Source organism: Pangasianodon hypophthalmus, chromosome 7, assembly GCF_027358585.1.
Source record: "Pangasianodon hypophthalmus isolate fPanHyp1 chromosome 7, fPanHyp1.pri, whole genome shotgun sequence".
Taxonomy (NCBI): Eukaryota; Metazoa; Chordata; class Actinopteri; order Siluriformes; family Pangasiidae; genus Pangasianodon; species Pangasianodon hypophthalmus.
The window spans coordinates 24281364-24301981 of record NC_069716.1 but is presented as its reverse complement, the minus strand read 5'-3'; the positions used below and the strand labels follow the sequence as shown (position 1 = coordinate 24301981).

The following is a 20618-nucleotide window of genomic DNA, read 5'->3' as shown; positions in this document are numbered from 1 at the left end:
TTTTTACTTATCTCCCATCACCTCCTTCTCTGCCAACATCTCACATCCTTCATTATTGCTACATATAAACATAAATCCTGTACAAAGCCTTCTTACATTAAATTTATTTTGGCTGGAGGAAATTTAGAGCTCAGCCACTGGTTTTAGTGCTGCTGAACCCTCTTTCCATCACTGGAAAGAATCGAAACAATATTACAGACACACCAAAATAGGAAATAGAAGTATGCTAGTCAAGTATGTTACTGTGTATGATTGCCAGGGTTCCTTGTCATTTGAAACCTGCACCAGTTGGTGTGAATGTTCTAGGGAATCATTGCTGTATGACGGTGTGTACTGTGACATTCTGATGTTTGATGTAAACATTACCTGAAGCTCTTGACCTGTATTTACATTTTGTGCATTGTGCTGCTGCTGCACAATTGGCCGATTGGACATTTGCATGAACTAGCAGGTGTACAGATGTTCCTAATAAAGTGCTTAGTGAGCGTACATCACTTTGTGACTCAGCTGAAAAATCTCAGCATGCGTGCACATGCACACCAGGTGGTATTCAGGTGTTATATGCCCCTGATGATTATACAGGCAACTACATTTACATGTAATTGTACTAGCATTAGCAGGCAAATCACAAGAATGTGAAGTGCACAGGGATTGAGTACTGCTGCAGTGCAATGGCAATCCAAAGTTGTAGTCTGAGACACATTTAATGTCACACAGGAGCACAGCACAGTTTCTCATGTCCTGGAAATCTAATGAGGACACATCGATTAACTGTGATTCATCATCGTCTTTCCTCGGGAGACTGCTTGGTTGGCTTCCAGCTAACACAGAAGGTCAGGCAAATATCATGATGCTTATCATCAGCGGCAGCCGTAACACATTCACAAATGTCTGAGTATCATCAGTCCACTGTTTCTGTACCACACCTTATAATATTCAAAACCTTTCATTATTTTAGCTTAAACAAGCTTCACAGAATTAAGTAAAAATATTCAAGTATCTTCTGGATTATGTACTGTATGCCCAGCTATGATATGATTTTATACTCTTACAGTGAGTTATAGAAAAGAAACATACGTACTGTATATGTTATGATTTTGGATGAGTCTAATTGTAATGTGTCCATCAGGATAGCTCCTACTCCAGCTGTTATAGTAATATACACTACAGTTAAATATAATGTTTGTTAAAGGATTTGAGGTGAGACTTCCATTACTTGATAGCTACACTGGCCTTGTAGCTCCAATACAAAATTAAAAAGTTAAAAATTGACTGATCCACTACATTCTGTTTTTATTCAGGAACATTACGTAAATTAAATTTTTTTTTTTTTTTTGCCAAACCATTCCTTTAAGAGATGACAGTGATGCAAGAACTGCAAATATTTTCACTAAAACATGTTTTGTGCCAAATGCTCAGTCATTTTATATTCATAGTGCATCATATTTCAGCAAAGTTATTCCAGTAGTAAGAAACAGTTGCAGAGATTGGGGGTTCATTTTTGCCTACTATAGCACACGCTGCAGAAATGAGAATGAGGAAGAAATAGAGTTTAATGGTGTAAGACAGCACAGGATGACATGCTGCTAATTTACTAAAGTGTAACTCTGCATTTAGATTGTTTGTAGGGCAACAGGAAAATGCTGGCTGGAGTGCAAAGATCCAAAGGAATTTTGTTTGAAATAAAAATACATAGGAAATGTAGTAAGTACTGACTTTTGGCTATCAGAAACCTGTAAATTGATCATGCTATAAGAGGTAGATATATGATTATGCAATTTTTGCTGAAAAAATCTAGACATTTTAGATGCACTAGAATTACTACAAATGCAAGCAAGTAACGTGAGAAATGCCTATAAACATTACATCTTATGACAAAGTGATTTCTGATTGGTCCATTTTTCAAAGATACGTTTGTGGGTTCTCATTTTAAAAGAGTTTATATATATATATATATATATATATATATATATATATATACATGTGTGTGTGTGTGTGTGTGTGTTATTTGAGCTCAGTTTACTGTCTGTGTGGAGAGTCACATGTTCAGATGTTCTTCCTGTATCCACGTGGCTTTCCTCCAGGTTCTCCAGTTTCCTCCCACCTGCCAAAAACATGTCAATAGCTGAACTGGCTACTCTAAGTGCAAATGAGTGGGTGAATGGTGCCCTGTGATGGACTTGGATCTCATCCAGGGTGTATTCCTGCCTCACACCAGGTATTCCCGTGATAGATTCAGGATCCACCATAACCCTGACCTGGATAAAGAGGTTACTGAAGATGCATGAAGGAATCCTATTTACTGTTAGGAAAGGCATATTTTTAGTTTTGGTATTGGGTTGGGTTTCATTAGCCATTGGGCTGCTTGTAGACCTCAATAGTCTTCCATAATATAAGTGCTATTTCCACTAGTTTCCTTCAATGTAAATATTTTCCCTCCATTCCTTTCCCCGTTATAATTTTTTCTTTACTCCTTAGCCTATATTCTTTCTCCAGTCCCTTTGTTTCCTCCCTCCCTCTCTATCTCTCTCTGTCTGTCTCTCTCGCTTAGTGTGCGCTCATGCTGCATCATCCACGACGACACGTGCTCTCTGTTTATTACCGTGGAGGGTGGGAGGGAGCAAGGAAGGGAGTAAGGGTGGGAGAGAGAGAGAGAGAGAAAAAGAGGTTCAGAAAGCAGAGCCTTCATAGTGTAGCAGCATCTCAACAACACACACACGCTCACAGAAGGAGCAGAAAAACAAAGAAGGTAAACACTCTGAAATCTCCTCCGCAGAAGAAACAGCCGACGCATAAGCCTTCAGGTAGGAGATATTCAGATCTTTATATCTTTATTTATTTGTTTCATTTATTCTGTATTTGTGAAGCTAATACGCAAGTCTCCAAAGTGTGTGTGTGTGTTTTGTAAGCTTGTGCTGACTTTCTGTTGGTGTGTGTAGCTAATGGCTACATGTCGGAGGACACTTAGAGAGAGATAGAATGTATGACAGATTAAGGCCCCCCTAATGACCTTTACAACCACTCAGCACACTCCTACGCACACGTTCAGGCTCGCAGTGTGTGAACGATGAGCTTCTTGTGCATTTGCTACACGTCTGGCTGAGGAAGTGAAGGTCGTTACATTAGATTTATTAACCTGCAAAAGAGCTGCGTCAGATGTCAGAAGGGACCTTGCTGAAAATCAATCTGGACACACCTTTAGCTTTAACAGGTGGCATTCTGGGATTCATCCGGCCTCTGCTATGTGCTTGGGATATATTTGGAGGCTGTATACTAACTAACCGATAACAATGGTTATCTGGTCTCGACCTAATCACCAGCCGCACTTCACATAATATTTGACGCCTAAGCAGCTGGTGAGAAGCCAGACTGCAGCGCTGAGCTGGAACTTTCCTCTGGTGGTATGGTCCCAAACTGGGGCTCGTTTTAAGTTGGTTTCAATTGGTCAGAGCTTTTGGAAATCAGGTTTTGAAACCACTGGCCCCTCCCAGCATTCCCTTCCACTCTGATTTGTGAAATAGACACAGCATCAAGGGCTGGTTTGTCTCAATGTTGGATGCTATTTGAATTTTAGTGATGGTTAGTGTAGGACTAGACTTAGGCAGGATCTAGATGCCAAAACAATTTTCAAATGGTTTGGTATGGACTACAAAAAGAGCACCTGTGAGTAACATAATAGAACATTACTCACTCTGACATCAGTAACACTGTGTTTCATTATATTTCTATGGAATAATGTGTATAACAACAAGATTAAGACTCAGTTTGCAGAGAATGCAGTTTAACTCTATTGTACCTTATAGTGATATATTTCCAGTAGATGCACAGTATAGTCTGTATTGTAAAGTACCCACTGTGCATGTACATACGTATGTGCATATATCGTTTACACATGTGTGATTTGGCTGAAGTTCAAGCTTGTCATACTGACGATGAACAGCAAGCTTTTTGCAATACACGGATTAAGTCTGCACAGAACTACACATATATATTTTAGGGCTCAGCTGGCAAATCCTCACTCCTCTACTGAGTCTCAACATGCCTTTGAACCAGAAACATTATCGTAGATTTGTTCATGATTAGACAATACTTGAGATTAACTGGGTAACATCAATAGTCCAGCAATAAACTGTGGAGAAAACTGCCATTTGTGGGATCTCTCGGACTCAAACTACTGAGAATGCTCACATGCAGTGCCTGTTCCATGTTACATAACGATGCAACACACACTGTCTTGCCAACTTTCTTTCTGCCTCAGTTATATATCTCATGGACTTGAATCCTCCCTGTTAGGTCTGGACTGCAGAAAGTCAGACAAATGTTTGTCTTTTGTGTCTAGAATCATACTGCCTAGTTGCTTTGCCTCTTTTTAAAAAAGTTATTCGACCTCAGAGTTCTAATTTGTAAAGGCTCCCATTTTGTCTGCTCTTGTTTAGCATCTCAGCTTTGCTTTGCCTTTTTTCCCTCAAGCCTGAATGATGCCGATATCACTGGATGCTTATTTTGCATCCACAGTTCAATGCAAAAATGCCTTAGATATACATTTTAATGCTCTTTATGTGTATAGTGCAAACTTCAACGGTTCTTGTTTTGTACTGCTAGATGGGGCCCGGATTGTTCTGGAACTTCCCCTCCAAGACTAGCTGCACGGTTTCACAGACCCTGCTGCAGACGATGTACGTAGTTCTGCTTGCAAACGTAGCTCGTAGATTTTTTTTTTCTGGCATTCAGTCCATCCCTTCATTTCTTTTTGTCCGTCTTTTATTTCACATAAATTCCATCGACCCAACAATCGTGACGTCTGCCCATGTCACCTTGAGGAGAATACATTTACAGATCTGTGTTGCATGCAAGCAACCAATCATTGCACAGCATGGGGCCACATTCATAGCTTGCAGGGTAGTAGTGATAGATTGTCTAAGTTGCTGTTTCTCACTGGCCAATCAGTGCAAGAATTTATGCAAAAAAATCTTGAATAAACAGCCACTCCTCCATCTCTGTGTTTTTTTTGGCAGCGGAACAAAGTGCATTAGTCGACTTGCTGACGATGCGCTTGTTTGCAGGTCTCACAGTCATATACCCAGCATTTATTTTGGACTGTGATGGAGATGAAGATGCTATAAAATTTTCTCACACACAAAGATCAGGTGCAGTTGAAGAGATTGTCTTATTGAAGACAATGGTATGTGATCCACTGACTGTTCCTGAGAGTCCTGGTTCATAGTTGGGTTTCTTTTTAAAGCAACAGTGCACCTGGATTAATAGAAGACTACAACTTCATTTTGACATCTTGCACAGTGTAGGTGAGGACCCAAGTAACTAAGAAAGAAACGTGGACCGACGCTGTCAGAGTGTCTTGATCAAGCGTCTTGATGGCGGGTTTGATCAGAAACATCTTAAAAGTGCCCCTTCTTTTGGCAGTGGTAAAATCAGTCATGTAGAAAACCACATGCTGCTTTACCATCTGCTGGCCTGGCGCAGTCCCTCGGCCGTTGATCCGTCATGGCAGGAATCTCTGTACAGGAGCTGGAAACATAAATTCCTCCAGAGGCACGTGGTGTCTCTGACGCTATGGCTTGAGAGCCAGATAGCCGGACCGTGCTTGTGGGCCATAACCCAAACTCCAGAGGTGTGAAGTGAGCAGCCTTACAATGGCACCATTTAGTTCACTGTTTTTATGTTTTTAATCAACAGTTCTGGTGCTGACAGTGCAAGCCATCTAACATTCTCCAATACAGATCCTTTGAGGTCCTTGAAGATGTCTGAACTGAGCACATGAAGCAAGATGACAAAATAGTTGCCATTGTCCTGCAGGGATACTACTTGCTTGGTTGCCACTAACCTTGGTCTGCCCAGGGGGTATATTTGAGCAATTCTGCTTCATAGGAATGTGCAAATTCTTATATATACAATCTACATTATGTAGACAGTCTGTGTTTCTGAACGACTGTTAGTCATCTTTCTAACAGGACCATTTTCTAAACCTGCCCATGTTTGTATCCATCACAGAACTGGTATTTGCAAAGGAGAATCTGTAAAAAAAAAAAAAAAAAAGGCTATCTGTAAAAAAAAAAGGCTACAATGGCTTACCATGAGTGCTGTTTTGAGAAATAAAGGAAATTGCAGACATGCCGAAAGATATAAAGCCAGGTTTACACTGTACAATTTTCAGTCAGTGCTGCTGTAGCTGATGAAAATCACACATCATAAAAGAATTCTTTGGCCATCAGTTTAGTGCCATTGAATCCAAAGTCAACACTGTCACCAATAAAGTTCTGGAAGTGTTAAAATCATAGAGTGTGATTGATGCTACAAATCTCGTCTAAAATCACCAACAGGAAGATGGCATAGGATGACATGAAACTCACGGGGCAGCTAAAGATACTTTAATGGCGATGACAAAGCATAAACAAAACATGGTAATGGACAAAAAAATAATCCTTATTACCTTAAGCTCACCTTGAAGGATGTTTCTGTATATGCAACTCCATTTTCTGCACGACCTCAGATCACACTGATTGGTAATGTAAGCAGAACGTGGTTATTTTGTTACAGGTCTATCTTTGGAGGATCTTCATCGTATAATCTGAGTTGAAGAACAAATGTGCCTTCGTGAAGTCTGTTATAGAACTCAGGCCAATATTTTAGTGGTATCATCTTGTACAGTGTGATGTGCAGTAATCTTGCTTAAATCTCACAGGCTTAAAGCAAACGCTAAAAGGTTAAACTAGGTTCCATTTGGAGGAGCTCTCTGTAGTGGCTCATCCTGTAAAAGCACCAATTCAAGAAAAGAAGTGATCTATACCTCCTTTTAGGATTCATGTTCAGATTCTGCCTGTCTCTCTTGTACTAGGTGTAATTAAAGGTCTTCAAAAACATAAGCCACCTTCTAATTGGAGGTACAGCCTTCTGTTCTTTGCTAACCATTTGGGATTTGGTTGATTAGCAGTTCTCTGAAAACATGCTAAAGATCAGGGTTTCTCAACACTAGTCCTATAGATTAACTGCCCTACCCTGGTTTAATGTTTCCTAACTACCAATACATCTGGCTTAACACATGAAAAGCTAAATAATTCGCTTGTTACACCATGGCCTGAGAGCCAGATAGCCCACAAGGCTAGAGTGGAGACCACTGCAAAAGCCTGTGACTTAAGCTAGCAGAAAAGTTAGCATAAAAAACAACAGTTCCTGCTTATTAGTGCTTCTGTTCTCTACCTGGTCTGGTTTCTGTCTTTCGTCTTCCTCATTAACATGCTCCTTATCATTAGTTCTATGTTTAAATAATACATTTTTTTTAACCTATGGGAATCTTCCCTGCATGAGGATAGTTTCCAGTGTCCTTCTGCATAACTCATTAGCATTGTCATTGATATGACTGCAGATTAAAATCATATTAAAGCACCAGCATAATAATAAACAGACCAGGCCAGATGACAGGAAGGATGTTATTTTGTGGCATTATTAGGTTTGTCTTGACTGGAGGAGAGTCAATATTTTGTCTCTGATTGTTGCCAGGTTATTGAGCCAATTGCTGATGCTTCTGACAGCCAGGCGCTGTTATTAGAATTCAGTCTGCTGCCCCATATACACAACTGCACCAGATTTCAATTTTACACACACACACACACATCCTTGTCTTCCTGTCCTTGTTAGGACCTATTAATACCGCTAATTAATTCTATACCTACACCTTAACTCTAACCTGTGCATTGGGAACCGTTTGGCTCTTTCAGTTTTTTCAGATAAAAGCATAAATAAAAAGCTGTTTTCCTTGTGGGGACCAGCCAAATGTCCCCATAAGGTCAAAACTGTCATGTGAGGGTATTTTGTCCCTACCAAGATATAAAAACATGCTTACACACACACACACACACACACACACACAGAACCCAGTTTTCTGCCACTGACCGGGACTTGATATACTAGGTCAGACTTATTCCCCACACGAACAGCTAGATTTATTTTAACAGAATGTAACAGAACCCTTTACACTAACCACTTTAACACAGATAAACATTTTGAGTATTTTGCCCATTTTCACCAAGTTTAGTCATTGCCAAGTCCCAGCCATTAGCTAGTTCTCCTCTATCACATGACAGAACCAAACTGAAAAACTTACCCAGTCACTGCATCTTTTCAAACTGCTACACAAGGAACGTCATAGAGTAATTCTACCTGTCCAGCTGGATTAATGGAAGAGGGTACTAGCTGCAGTCTTGTTTATTCATGAGCTCACAGATGCCCACAATTGGCTAATGTGGTTCTGACTGACCGGAGAGAGAAGGTGCCATGTTAAATGTCATTATAATGGATAAAAGAAATATTATAATAAATTAAGAATTTATAATTGTTTACAAATATTGTGGTATGATGAACAAAAAACTGAGGACATTCTGTTATTGGAAACGAATCAACTTTGGGGTGGTAACAGTAACTCTTCTCATTGAGCCGCATCACACCATCCTGTCATGGATTATTTTCTGTAACAGCGTGCCTGCTTGTGTTTTATTCCTTACATAAACAACATACACATTATAATAATTGCTTTCACGCTTTCACTACCCCTGTGTTCCATTCAGTAGTAGGTTGCCTAGCAAGGCAGAATATTTGTGCAGCATTTGTTCTCCTGAGACAGAGTCAGACCCTGTGTAAATTCAGGGTGGGAGGGTGGCATGAATCTTTCTTAGAGAAGGCCATCCCATGATCAAATGAAAGTTCCACAGAAAGTTAAAAAAAAAAGGTATAGAAACAGAACTTTGGCTTTAAAAAAATGTAAAAGATTACTTTACCATTTTACGCTATTTTATGAAATAGCTTAAATGTTTAAAATAGCACTTCAGACAGTATGCATATTGAAAGCAGGGGCAAGTGTCGATGTAGAAATAACAGAACAACCCAGCAGGGTTCACCGATGCTGCTTGACGTTGCCATAGCAACACTGGCATGGGTGCGGAGCCCAATAAAAAGCTTGTGTAAGTCATCGTGGTTTGATGTGATAGAGGTGCTATTTTGGGCAAGGAGAAAATATGAGACAAAACGGATGTCAGATGTCTCTTTTCAGGAGCTGAGAACGACTCATAAACATCTGTGAGTCAGCATTAATGGAATGTTGGTTTATGAATTTGGCCAGAGGAGGGACTATAAGGAAGCCGATCAGGTCTGATGAGCACTTAGGCATTCGTCCATTAGGAAGTCTTTTATGTAAGGGAAAGACTACTTCTGGAAAAAAAAAAAAAAAACTGTCCAACTGGATTTAACTTGATGAATAATGTAACAGGTTTAGCGAGACTTGGTCTGGAGTGAAAGAGCTTCTTGTTTTCAGGCCTCTTCATTAACACATTTGAGAAAGAGAGAGAATGCATGCTGGCCGCTGTTGTCACAGTTACCCAACACTTTGGCTGTGATTGTGTGATTTTTGTCTGCTGTTATGCAACCAAACTAATCAACCCCTCAAGAGCTGCTGAATCATTCTCACACCATCACAGTCAAATGGTTGACTGCCAATAAATTACAGAAAAAACTCTAGAACATTTAGAACCATATTGAATATGTAGTCAGTATGATGAGATAATCTTATTGATCCCTAACAGGAAATTCATTTGTTGCAGCAAAAAAAAAAAATGACAACAAAGAATAGAATGACAAAAGCACTCAGTAACCACTTTATGATAGCACACGTAGCTTATACCTACATTGTAATAAATTGTTGCAAATTTTACAGTAATTTACTGGCAGTTTTGGTTTTTACTGAAGTATTTTACTGTAAATATATTTACAGTAAAATACTGTAGTATCTTAGTGTTGTATAAAATGACACATAACCCAGCACACTCGCTCTTTTGGCTGATGCAGGATATGAATGAGTCAAAGGTTACAGGTCTTACCCAACCATGACAGCTTGGTAATAGTGGGATTTGAACACACAACCTTCTGAGCTGGGAGTCAAAGCCTTAACCACTGAGCCACCACAACTACACAACGACTCCACCCAAACCAGCTTGCACTGATTCAACTACTTCTAGCACTGACTTAACGCCACTAAAAGATTGCAGTGAATCAGTGCAAGCTAGCTGTGCTAGTTGTGCTAGCTGTGGTAGCTCAGTGGTTGCAGATAAGAAGGTCATGTTTTCAAATCCCAGCACCACCAAACTGCCTTGATTGGATCCTTGAGCAAGACCCTTCTGCTCAGCTGTATCCTGCATCAACATGCTGGGTTATGTTATTTTATACTATGTATGATATTACTATAAATATGTTTTACAGTTGTTTACCGTAAATTTTACAATACTTTATAGGCAACCCAGGTTGCCAGTAAATTACTGTAAATCTACAGTAAATTTTTTACAGTGTAAACTTTTTGACTCTTCAATCGGATAAACCTGTGACATAGATGCACTTTTTAAGCAAAGCCTGACTGTAGTCATCTGTGATTGGGAAAGCTCCTGTCAATTCTGATCATATTATGCGGCAACAGACATTAGAGAGTAACACTCGCAAAAATCACAGAAGCCAAAAACTGTTACTCTCTAAAGCGATAAGAAAGAAAGAAAGAAAGAAAGAAAGAAGAGGTAGCATCATAATTTAATCACAAACATTAATGGTCCAAATGTATTTTTATTCATTTACTCACAGTAATAATTAATAAAAAATAAAAATTATAATTTTTATAAAGTAAAAAAATTAATAAATAAAAATACATTTATAAATAAAAATTAAAAAATTAATTTAAAAATCATAATTTCTTCATAAAATTTAATGTTTCAGATTAATTTTAATTTCTTTACTCACAGTAATCTCTTTTATTCATTTACTTACAGAAATATTTTTTATGTTTAGCTCAATTTTATTTTTATTATATTTATTGAGCTCCTGTTCCTGTTTCAAAAAAGAAAGAGTAATTTACCTAGAAAGCTGTCAATAGACTTTCATTAGGTGACTAAAAGTAGATCTTGTGATCTCAAACATCAGAATGTGTATTTTTTTTTTAAACATAAGTCAAGTCAATTTTTTATTGTCATTCCTCCATATAGCTTGTATACATCGGAACAAAATGTCGGTTCTCCAGGACCGTGGTGCAACAATTAACAGTACACGAGACTACATAAAGTGTGTAAACATTACTACATAATCAAAAATACATCATTATGAGCATTTGGGTATGTTCATAGTATTTGAATAGTGATAACTTTTTTGACAGCCCTAGTGTAAAGGGAAACACTTTTCTATTAAACGTCCATAAATTTATTTACGCTTAATCACTGTTGACTGCTTTGCTGGTTTGTTTCTCACTGCTGCTGTCTGTTAGAAATAATTTTATGTGATTTTTCTGTCAACTCTGCTTAAGAATAAGTGCATTATGAAGTGTGAATGTGTGTGTGTGCATGCTGTAGCATGGTGAAATAGCACGATGCTAATCTTTGGCTGTGTGAATAGGTGAAATGACCTGCAATGAATCACACCCTGTTGAGTCCATTCAGCTAGGTTGATTAGCATTAGCAGGCTGGGTTGTTGTTTTCTGTTGAATAGGCATCCTGCTAAGTGATGGAGCTGTTCAGGCCTACATGACTTCACACGCACACACACACACACACACACACACACACACACACACACATATATACACTTGACATGCACACAGTGCTGGAGTTAGTTTATCCCCATTTACTTAATAAGGTGCATATTATATAAGTAATGTGTATTAAATGGGGAATGTGTTCATTTTGGATGCTGAGAGATAAATCTGATGTTGTAATGGGATGCTCTGAAGCAGCCTGTCTAATCTCAGGTATTTGTCTGTTGCTATGGTGATTTCAGGTTGCTCTCCAAGATGGCTGGCATGAAGGAACAGCAATTCATCGAGGAGAAGCCGCTACTTCCAGAAACCAGAGGCCAGGACACAGAAATGGTGAGTGTGTGTGTGTGTGTGTGGTCCTGCTACATTCGATGCATCTAAATATAGTGGATGAGGTAGAGATTTGGGTGTCCTCATTTTGTGTGCGTGGATGATTTTGTCTCTCTGAACCCACATAGCGCTCCATTTCAGTTTCAGCGTATAGAGGTTACTAACAGGATCTGAAAAGCATGAAATGCGGGGGCAAGAACAGCGTCATTTAAAATAATGGTGTTGAAAATAACACCTTTATAAAAACCTGTTTTTACGGCTTGGAACATTCTGTTACTTGAGCACATAAACTGTGTTGGATTCCAAGCCACATACAGTGAATGACGTAAAACAGCAACTAATTAAAGCTCCGTTTGATTGCTGAAGTGTTTCTACACCTGTAATAATTATATAATTAAAAAAACCTTTGAACTGTGATTTGAAATATTGCCATGCAATGGGTCTGGCTAGGCTTTTTTGTTGTTGTTGTTTCAGGCTTCTGGAAATTTACAAAAGGAAATATTATCCAAAATATGACTGTTAGCTGCAAGAGAAACAATTCACTTATATTTGTAAATGTACCCCTCGGTCAGAGAGTGACCGCTTGGTCCACCATGTTTGTTAAAACAGAATTTTGCTTTGCCTACATTGTCTCCTGCCCTCAAATTCGGCCAAAGTAAAGTACGAGGTACAAACGCTCATAGCGTCCAGTCTATCGTCATGCAAACTGCATGTCTGAATCACCACTGTGAATTTAACCCATACTGCAGCACTAACGTACAGGCAAAAAGGGTCAAAACCACAAACACTAGGAACTGGGCTTGATCCCAAGAAAGAAGCCACATAAACTATAGAGTATAGAGTACAATAGATTATATAGATTATTTCTAGACTATAAAACATTTTTTAAAGTTTATACCAACTGCTTCAAGTAATACAGTGAAGTGATGCATGTGTTATATCTGTGGTGGTCTGGGAAAACCCATCAGTCGTTGCTGTGGTTGAATTCTGGCAAATTCATTCTTCATGCAAAACATTCTTTCATCACCTCTACTAAAGAAATCATAAATATATTTCACCGAAAGGATGCAAAAATGTTATTGTTCCTTGCCTATATTTTATGCATGCAGAGATACTAGGTAAATAGCACAAGGTAAATAACGAGCCAGTTTAACAAACACAGCTGTAAAAACAGACAGTCTGCCTAAAAAATTAAAATAAATAACTAAATAAATAAATAAATGAATAAAAAGTTTGCTAGCTTGCTAGCTAAGCATGTTTTATCACACATTGAACAGCATGCTTTGATCAAGTTGATGGTTACGTACCAGAGGAAAACAGACAGAATCAATACCAGCTGTCAAGTTACTGGCTATGCACAAGCTCCATCGCTTACACTGTAAAAATGGCAGAGGACAAAATTGTAATTTTTAAGCATGAATCAAAAATGAGGAGAAATTTAGCTAACGGAACAAAACTCACAGTGAATCTTTCAGAACCAGTGTAAGAGCAAACAGTGATCAGTTGAGTGACTGACTTTTTACTTCAGGAATTATTTACCACAAATTTAATTAAATGCAAATTAAATCAATAAATATTAGTTGCATTTAGACAATCAGTGTGTTGGTGTCTTTCAGTGGAATTGGAATGAAATCTTTAGACACAGTTTTCTCCCTTTTCACTTCTGGAGGTAAAAATATTTTTAAATTGCTATAACTTTGCATTTTGTGAGATAAGTGCAAAAGAGAAACATATTTCAGTCAAACAAAGTCTGTATTTTTAGAGCTATATATAGTAGAATATGTCAAAATTTCACCATGTGAAGGGTATTCCCAGGCCGCCACACGTATTTGCTAGTGGGTTTTTTTGGTAGGTAACTTCAGCAAGTTCAAGAAGGTTATGACAACTTGGCGCTGAAGTAACACTGAAAATTCCATAGTCAGGCAAGGCGAAATTTGTATACAGTATAGCACATGTCATAGTCCGCACATATACAGGACGCTGTGTGTTTTTCCTGTAACACGTGTTTATGTGTAATGAGGCAGGCGAGAGGAGCGTGTGTGAACGCAGGACCCTGCCCCCAGCCAGCACGCCCTGCCCGCAAGTGGCATGAGATCGCTCGCCATTGGCTCGGTGTGACACGCCGCCACCGGACCAGCGGGGGGTGCATCCTGGTAACAAATGCACAGGCCACGCCCACTTCGTCTAACAGTAGATTAGAAGTGAATGAGCTCTTCAGAATTAAATCTTAGAGTAGCTTGGAGTAACTCTTCTCTCTTGGAGGATTACAACACTGCAGAGCTTAGTGTTTTCCTTGATTGTCAATTGGCAGAGGCTTTTATCCCGTCATAAATGATACGGTGCCATGGCCAAGTGTCCCACCATGGTTCTCAGCCTGACCTGGGGTTTGAACCTTAACCACTAAATAAAGAGAGCAATGCAGCAGCGCTTTAGTCATTTAGTCTGTCCAGGCAGCTTTTGTGGTTTTTTTTTTGTTTTTAGGAGCTAAAAGAGAAATCTTTTAAAATTTTTTTCCTATTAAACACCACTGTAACTGCACTAGCAATGTCCCCCTGTGATGTCAGCACAGTAGACAACCGCTAACTTCTCACTGGAATAACAAAAATACAGCACCACCCAACATGTTAGCACCAGAAACACTAAACACATCACATTTATTTCAATATAACCATGTTTAATTTGTTTCAGGGTGGAGTTTTCCATTAGGTTTTGTGGTTGAGTTCAAATCCCAGCCCTTATCCCTGTGCCCATCTTGGTGCTTGGATTGGATTCTGTCTCACTCAGCCCTTTTGAATAAAAGCATCAGCCAAATGAATGAATAGATACTAAACTCTGCAGTGATCCAAGTTTATGAAGATACAATAAATCAGGCCAACAATATCCTGATTCTGAACTGAATCTCATTCTGACTGTGTTTACAGTCATGGTACATCCACATGCTCTTCAGATACAGACTGGAGCAGAAATAGTTGATTGCTGATGTGTTACATCAGAGAACAGAACCTCATTGCCCTTTCATTAATTTATGGGTAACACTTCACTATAAAGTCCACAAAGAAGCAATATACAAATACATAACTAATGCTTTAATAATAATGAATTAATACATGAACTAATCCTTAGCACATCAGGAAATAATGAAGTGTATACATACATTAAGAGCCAACTGAGACGTATGTGAACAGCCATTAATAATAGTAATAATTAAGTATTAAGCATTAAATAACATCTTGTTAACTCATTCTGTTAATTAGTATCATGACTTATTAAAAAAAGATCATTTACAATATGAAAAGTCTTTTTGTAAACAGTCTAGGTCAGGGATGTCCAGTCTTATCCGGGAAGGGCCAGTGTGGGTGCAGGTTTTCATTCCAACCAAGCAGAAGCCACACCGAGTCTACTGAAAGCCAAGATCAACTGATTAAACAGGTGGAATCAGGTGTGGCTCCTGCTCGCTTGGAATGAAAACCTGCACCCACACTGGCCCTTTGTGGAGAAGATTGGACACCCCTTGTCTAGGTTAACTCAAATTATAGGCTATTTATTATAGGCTATTACCTTTTGAATATTTATTTTCTAGCACACTCAACCCAAACACAGGACGTATTATAAATAAAAATTAAATATGCAGTACATATTGCTGATTTTTCATCTGTGGTTTGAAACATATGGATTGCATAATTTTTTACAAAATACATAATTGTATTAGCATATGACACAGTCGTTTTTGTGTGTTTGAGTGGATCAAGCTCCTGCAAGACCATCATCATCATCACCATGTTTATAACATCACACTGCTAAAGGATCTTGTTAGTGGCTTTGCATTGTGAATTGCACATTGTCTCTAGTTACTTAAATAGCCAAAGTGTTGGCTGATTAATTAACAGAATGAGTTAACAATATATTAATACTTAACAATTTCTGTTCCAAATAGTTATTCATGTACAGTGGATATAAAAAGTCTATACACCCCTGATAAAATTGCAGGTTTTTATGATGTAAAAAATGTAATCAATTAAATCATGTCAGATCTTTTTCCATTTTTAATGTGATATAGCAACCAACAAATTTCAAGTGAAAAATAAACAGAAATTTTTGGAAGAAAGAAAAAAAAAGAAAATCACAATAACTTGGTTGCATAAGTGTGCACACCCCTTAACTTATACCTAGCACCACAGCCCTCAGTCCTTTTGGGTAAGAGGCTACCGACTTAGCTTATCTTGATTTGGCAATTTTACTCCACTCTTCCTTGCAGAAATGCTGCAGTGCACAGCCCTCTACATCATTCCACAGTGGCTCTGACTGGGCCGTTCCAAAATGTTATTCTTCTTCTTCTGAAGCCATTCCTTTGTTGACTTGGATTTGTATTTTGGTTCATTATTGTACTGGAAGCATGATGCTGCCACCACCATGCTTCACCCTGGGTATGGTGTTCTTTGGCTGATAAACTGTCTTGTGTTTTCACCAAACATATCTTATAGAATTAAGCCCAAAAATGTTTTACCATGGTCTCATCAGACCATAACACATTTTGCCACATGGTCTGGGATGATTTAGACAGGTTTGGATGTTTCTTTCTTTCTTTTTTTTTTTGTGAGAAATGGCTTTGGTCTAGCCACCCTACCCCATAGCCCAGACATGAAGAAAACAAGAGATTGTTATCACATGCAGGGAGTGACCAGTATTTGCCAGATATTCCTGCAGCTCCTTTAATGTTGCCGTATGTCTCTTGGCAGCCTCCCTGATAATGTTTCATCTTGTTTTTCATCAGTTTTGGAAGGACGTCCTGTACTTGCTAATGTCACTGTGGTGCCCCATTTTCTCCACTTGTTGTTGATGGCCTTCACAGTGTTCCATGGTACATCTAATGTTATAGAAGTTATTTTGTACTCCTCTCCTGATCAATACCTTCAACAGTGAGACCCTGTGCATGCTTTGTAAGCTTTTTTGTGGACCATGGAGTCGACTGAAACCAAGAATATGTCAAGAAAATCCTACAGAAAGAGCTGAGCTTTATTTGGGGGTAATCAGAATCACTTCATTAAAGACAGGTGTATGATAATTACGTTTGAACATGAGTTTGAATGTCATTAGTTAATTCTGAGCACAGTCACATGCCCCAATATAAAAGGGTGGGCACAGCCTGGTTATTGTAAGTTTTTTCTTTTTCTTTCTAAATACTGCTGTTTAGAAATTTAGAAATTTGCTTTTCACTTGGATTTTGTTGGTTATGATATCACATTAAAGGTGGAAAATATATCTGATATGATTTTTCTTAGTTTCATTTCTTACATTACAAATAACCTGCAATTTTATCAGGGGTGTGTAAACTTTTTTATGTCCACTGTATTACATGTTAATGTCTGCACTGAACTATTTCCTGACATGCTAAGGATTAATGCATGTATTAATTCATCAGTATGAAAGTTAAGTATTATTAGTTAAGTATTAATATATTGTTTATTGTGGACCTTATAATAAAGTGTTACCAATTTATAAATATGTCTTTTTTAGGTAGTAGATATCAATTCATGTAATTGCTGATTACATAAATTGATAAAGATTATGTAATCGCTGCTTGAAGGCAATAATCACTTCAGTGCACAGGTTTGTAAACCGTCACGTTTATCAATTCATCATAATACATTTATAAATCACTTCAGTCATGTTAGGTCAGGAGGCTGTAGACGGGACAAGATGATCAAAGATTTATCACATGTGAGTGGTTCCCTGCATTCCAGTACTGTGTGTAATGTGTTCTTGTCGACTTCCCAACATAATTTCCTTTTGGGAGAAAAACAATTCCTATTTTATTTTAAGGGCTGTTCCAATACATAACTGAAATTGATTAGATTAACATTTTTCAGTTTCCTTTTCCAAACAGAAAAGAATGGAAATGGCTTACAGAGGTGGTAAAGCAGCCAAATTCTTTATTCAAGTAAAAGCCAGCTTCAAATTCTTCACTCGAATTAAAATCTAAAAGTATAAACCCTTAAATTTACTTAAAGTATGAAAGTAAATATACAAGAAAGAAAAGACATCTGCCTCAAATCGCACACTGATTTTCACATTTGTTAAATCCTTGAATCTGTCTGATGCTGAAAAGGCCACTGTGTATGATTATAGAGAGATGTAGTGATGTTTGAAAATGTAGTGAGTAGAAAATAGAGATTTTTCTTTTGAAATAATTAAAAGTCAAAAGCCTTAGGTGAATGAAAAACTCAAGTCAAGTATAGATATTTAAAAAACTAGACTTAAGTACTTTGTTACTGCTGACTTCTGGTTGTTTATAAGCATGAACAGAGATAAAATATTTCATATTAAAAAAATAGCTCTGTTTTAAAACGTAGCCAACCATTTCATCCACAGATGACAAGCTAGCTTGTTAACAAGACAGTATGACTCTATACAGACTCATACAGAGAGAGAGAAAAAAAACTTGTCTGCTCGCTGCAGCTGGACGCTCACCTAGGTAGTACACACTTCTGAGTCATGAAGGGAAGTCGATGAGGGTGTGTTAAAACACTATTGGAACAAGGCGCTTGACTCACATTAGCGTGTCAGTTAGCACACGCTTTGCAGATGACTGATCACTCTGTGTGTCATTGGATTTGTTCACGCTCAGTGTTGTGGCTTGTACTAAGTGCTTTGTCAGTGGTGGCATTAAATCTGCATCATGTTTAACCACAGGCCAAAGTAGCCCATAATCACACAACCACAGTCCCAGGCTTTATTTTGGTGAATCCCTGAAACCCGCTAGTCTGAATGCAACTGCAAGCTCTCGTTTGTCTCTCTATCCCTCACAAGCCAGATTGGCTCACTCTCCCAACATACACACTGTGTCCAAAATGATGTTAAACCCAGTGATGGTAAGTTTATTTTTTTCCAGAGCTTGCTCTATAATCTTGCAACAGTTGTTGTGGTACTATTACTAATACTTTACTAACATATCTCTCTTAACTGTTCAGCAGGGAGAGTATCTATGTTCCCAGGGCCACATGTTTCACAGTTCTATGGTTAATTAAAGGAATTTGTAAATCTTAAGGTAAAGCTAAACTCGAAACACCATTAACTGGCAAACAGCATACATGATTTTGAATGCAATTTTAAAGATACACCAGGCCCTGGTGATATAGTGTTAACCCAATTCAGTATTACTTCACACGGATAGGTGACTTCTGACCACTGATTCAAGACGGGTGGACGGGTGACCCTTCCTTCAAACACTCCACTTGCATATGTGTTTAATCTATTATTTATCATTTAAATGATAAATAATACCTTGCATATCACTATGCAGTTTTTTAAATGATATGCATGCTTAGACATTGTTCTTGTACAGTTTTCTTTTTTAATATTTGTCTTAATTAATTGTATTTGTATTATATTTTCAGCATCTTTGCAGTTTCAAATAACAACATTTTTTGCTTTTGAATTCTTGCAAGGCCATATTCAGAGTTGGCGACGGAAGTCCAACAGTTATGTCAATATTTATACAGGGAAATTTGCACATAAAAACAATAACACTCAATTTAAAAAGGAAAAATAAAAAACACTAATACGATGATATATGAATGAGACGATAGCAAGCACTGCAATAAATCTAATAGGTGTCTAGTATATTGCCAACCCCATTATTTGGCAGATTATAAAATAACACTTGTTTTACTGTAAGAAAACATGCCCACAGTTTGAAGGATAAGCTGACCTAGCATTCCATAGGTTTTTTGAGTGTATTTTTTATAAACCAAAACAAAAATTTCAAACTGACAGACAGTAGCACTTGATTTGATATTGCACCTTGCTTGAGCTGATATTGCACAAGAAAAACACGCTTAAGACCATACATTCTGGATAGTCTGAGTTCTGAGAATTGATGTGCACAATTTCCGTATAAATCCTCACTACATGCGTAACCCAGCTCTGAATACGGCACTGTGCATACTTTGATGTCTACACCTAAGCTAACCCTTTTCACTTGTGTAAACCTTGCCGTGTGTTGTTTTAGGATGTCCACTTACACACATTAATCTCTCTGCTTCTTTACACTGGTGTGCAGGAATTGATCCATGATCCACTTGAAGAATGAAAACAAATGAGAACCAGTTATCATGATTTGTGTAATGCTAGCCGGTTCTTGTTTTCATTCTGTCCTTTTTAGCCTCTTTAGTCATCTGTATTACAGTGTATTCAAGAGAAGAAAAAGTCCTGTGCATCTCCGATCAGCCGGAAAGGACAAGCATTTCCCTTCATGTAGAAAATATTTTACATTGATCGTAGCCATCCAATTAGCTCTATCAAGCAGCTCCAGTTATGCAAATTGTGTTTTTGTACTTTTGTGTAGTTATTCCAGTGGTTCTGACTGCATGTATGTTCGTGTTTTGCAGGAGAACTGTGAGAGCTTCATGCCCGTAGGAGACTGGAAGGTACTGGAAATATTTTCTAGTAGTTTAAAGCGTAATTCCTAAATAATAATTAGCAGCAATATGCTTTAAAATAAGTAACCAATGATAAATCAAGGTTTTATGTGGTTACTGATCAGTTAGAATGAAATTAATGGAAACAAAATGGAGTGTGCATGGGTGGTGAATATGCAGCTACTTTATTGGGGTCTGAGACTGAAAATGGAGACCCAGTGTTTTGTGGCCAGAGCTATTGATCCAGAGATCCCAGAAGCAGGAGCTCAGATGTATTTAATTATGCATAGAGTAGTTAT

The 20618-nt window shown here is 38.1% G+C and overlaps 1 protein-coding gene across 5 annotated transcripts in view; it reads left to right on the top strand.

The window, feature by feature from the left end:
* Window positions 1–2651: 2651 nt before the first annotated feature.
* The window catches only part of ndrg4 (NDRG family member 4), a 42134-nt gene continuing 24167 nt past the window's right edge, over window positions 2652–20618 (top strand). The window contains exons 1-5 of one of the 5 annotated variants that reach the window (XM_026946379.3): window positions 2657–2804; window positions 4603–4676; window positions 11815–11905; window positions 13927–14055; window positions 20290–20328. In XM_026946379.3, the coding sequence (XP_026802180.1) occupies window positions 4603–4676; window positions 11815–11905; window positions 13927–14055; window positions 20290–20328 (333 nt within the window). In that variant the 5' untranslated portion in view covers window positions 2657–2804. Of the gene's footprint in view, window positions 2805–4602; window positions 4677–11814; window positions 11906–13926; window positions 14056–20289; window positions 20329–20618 lie in introns of all 5 variants that reach the window. The other 4 variants (XM_053235450.1, XM_026946381.3, XM_053235451.1 and 1 more) reach the window with 4 other exon arrangements.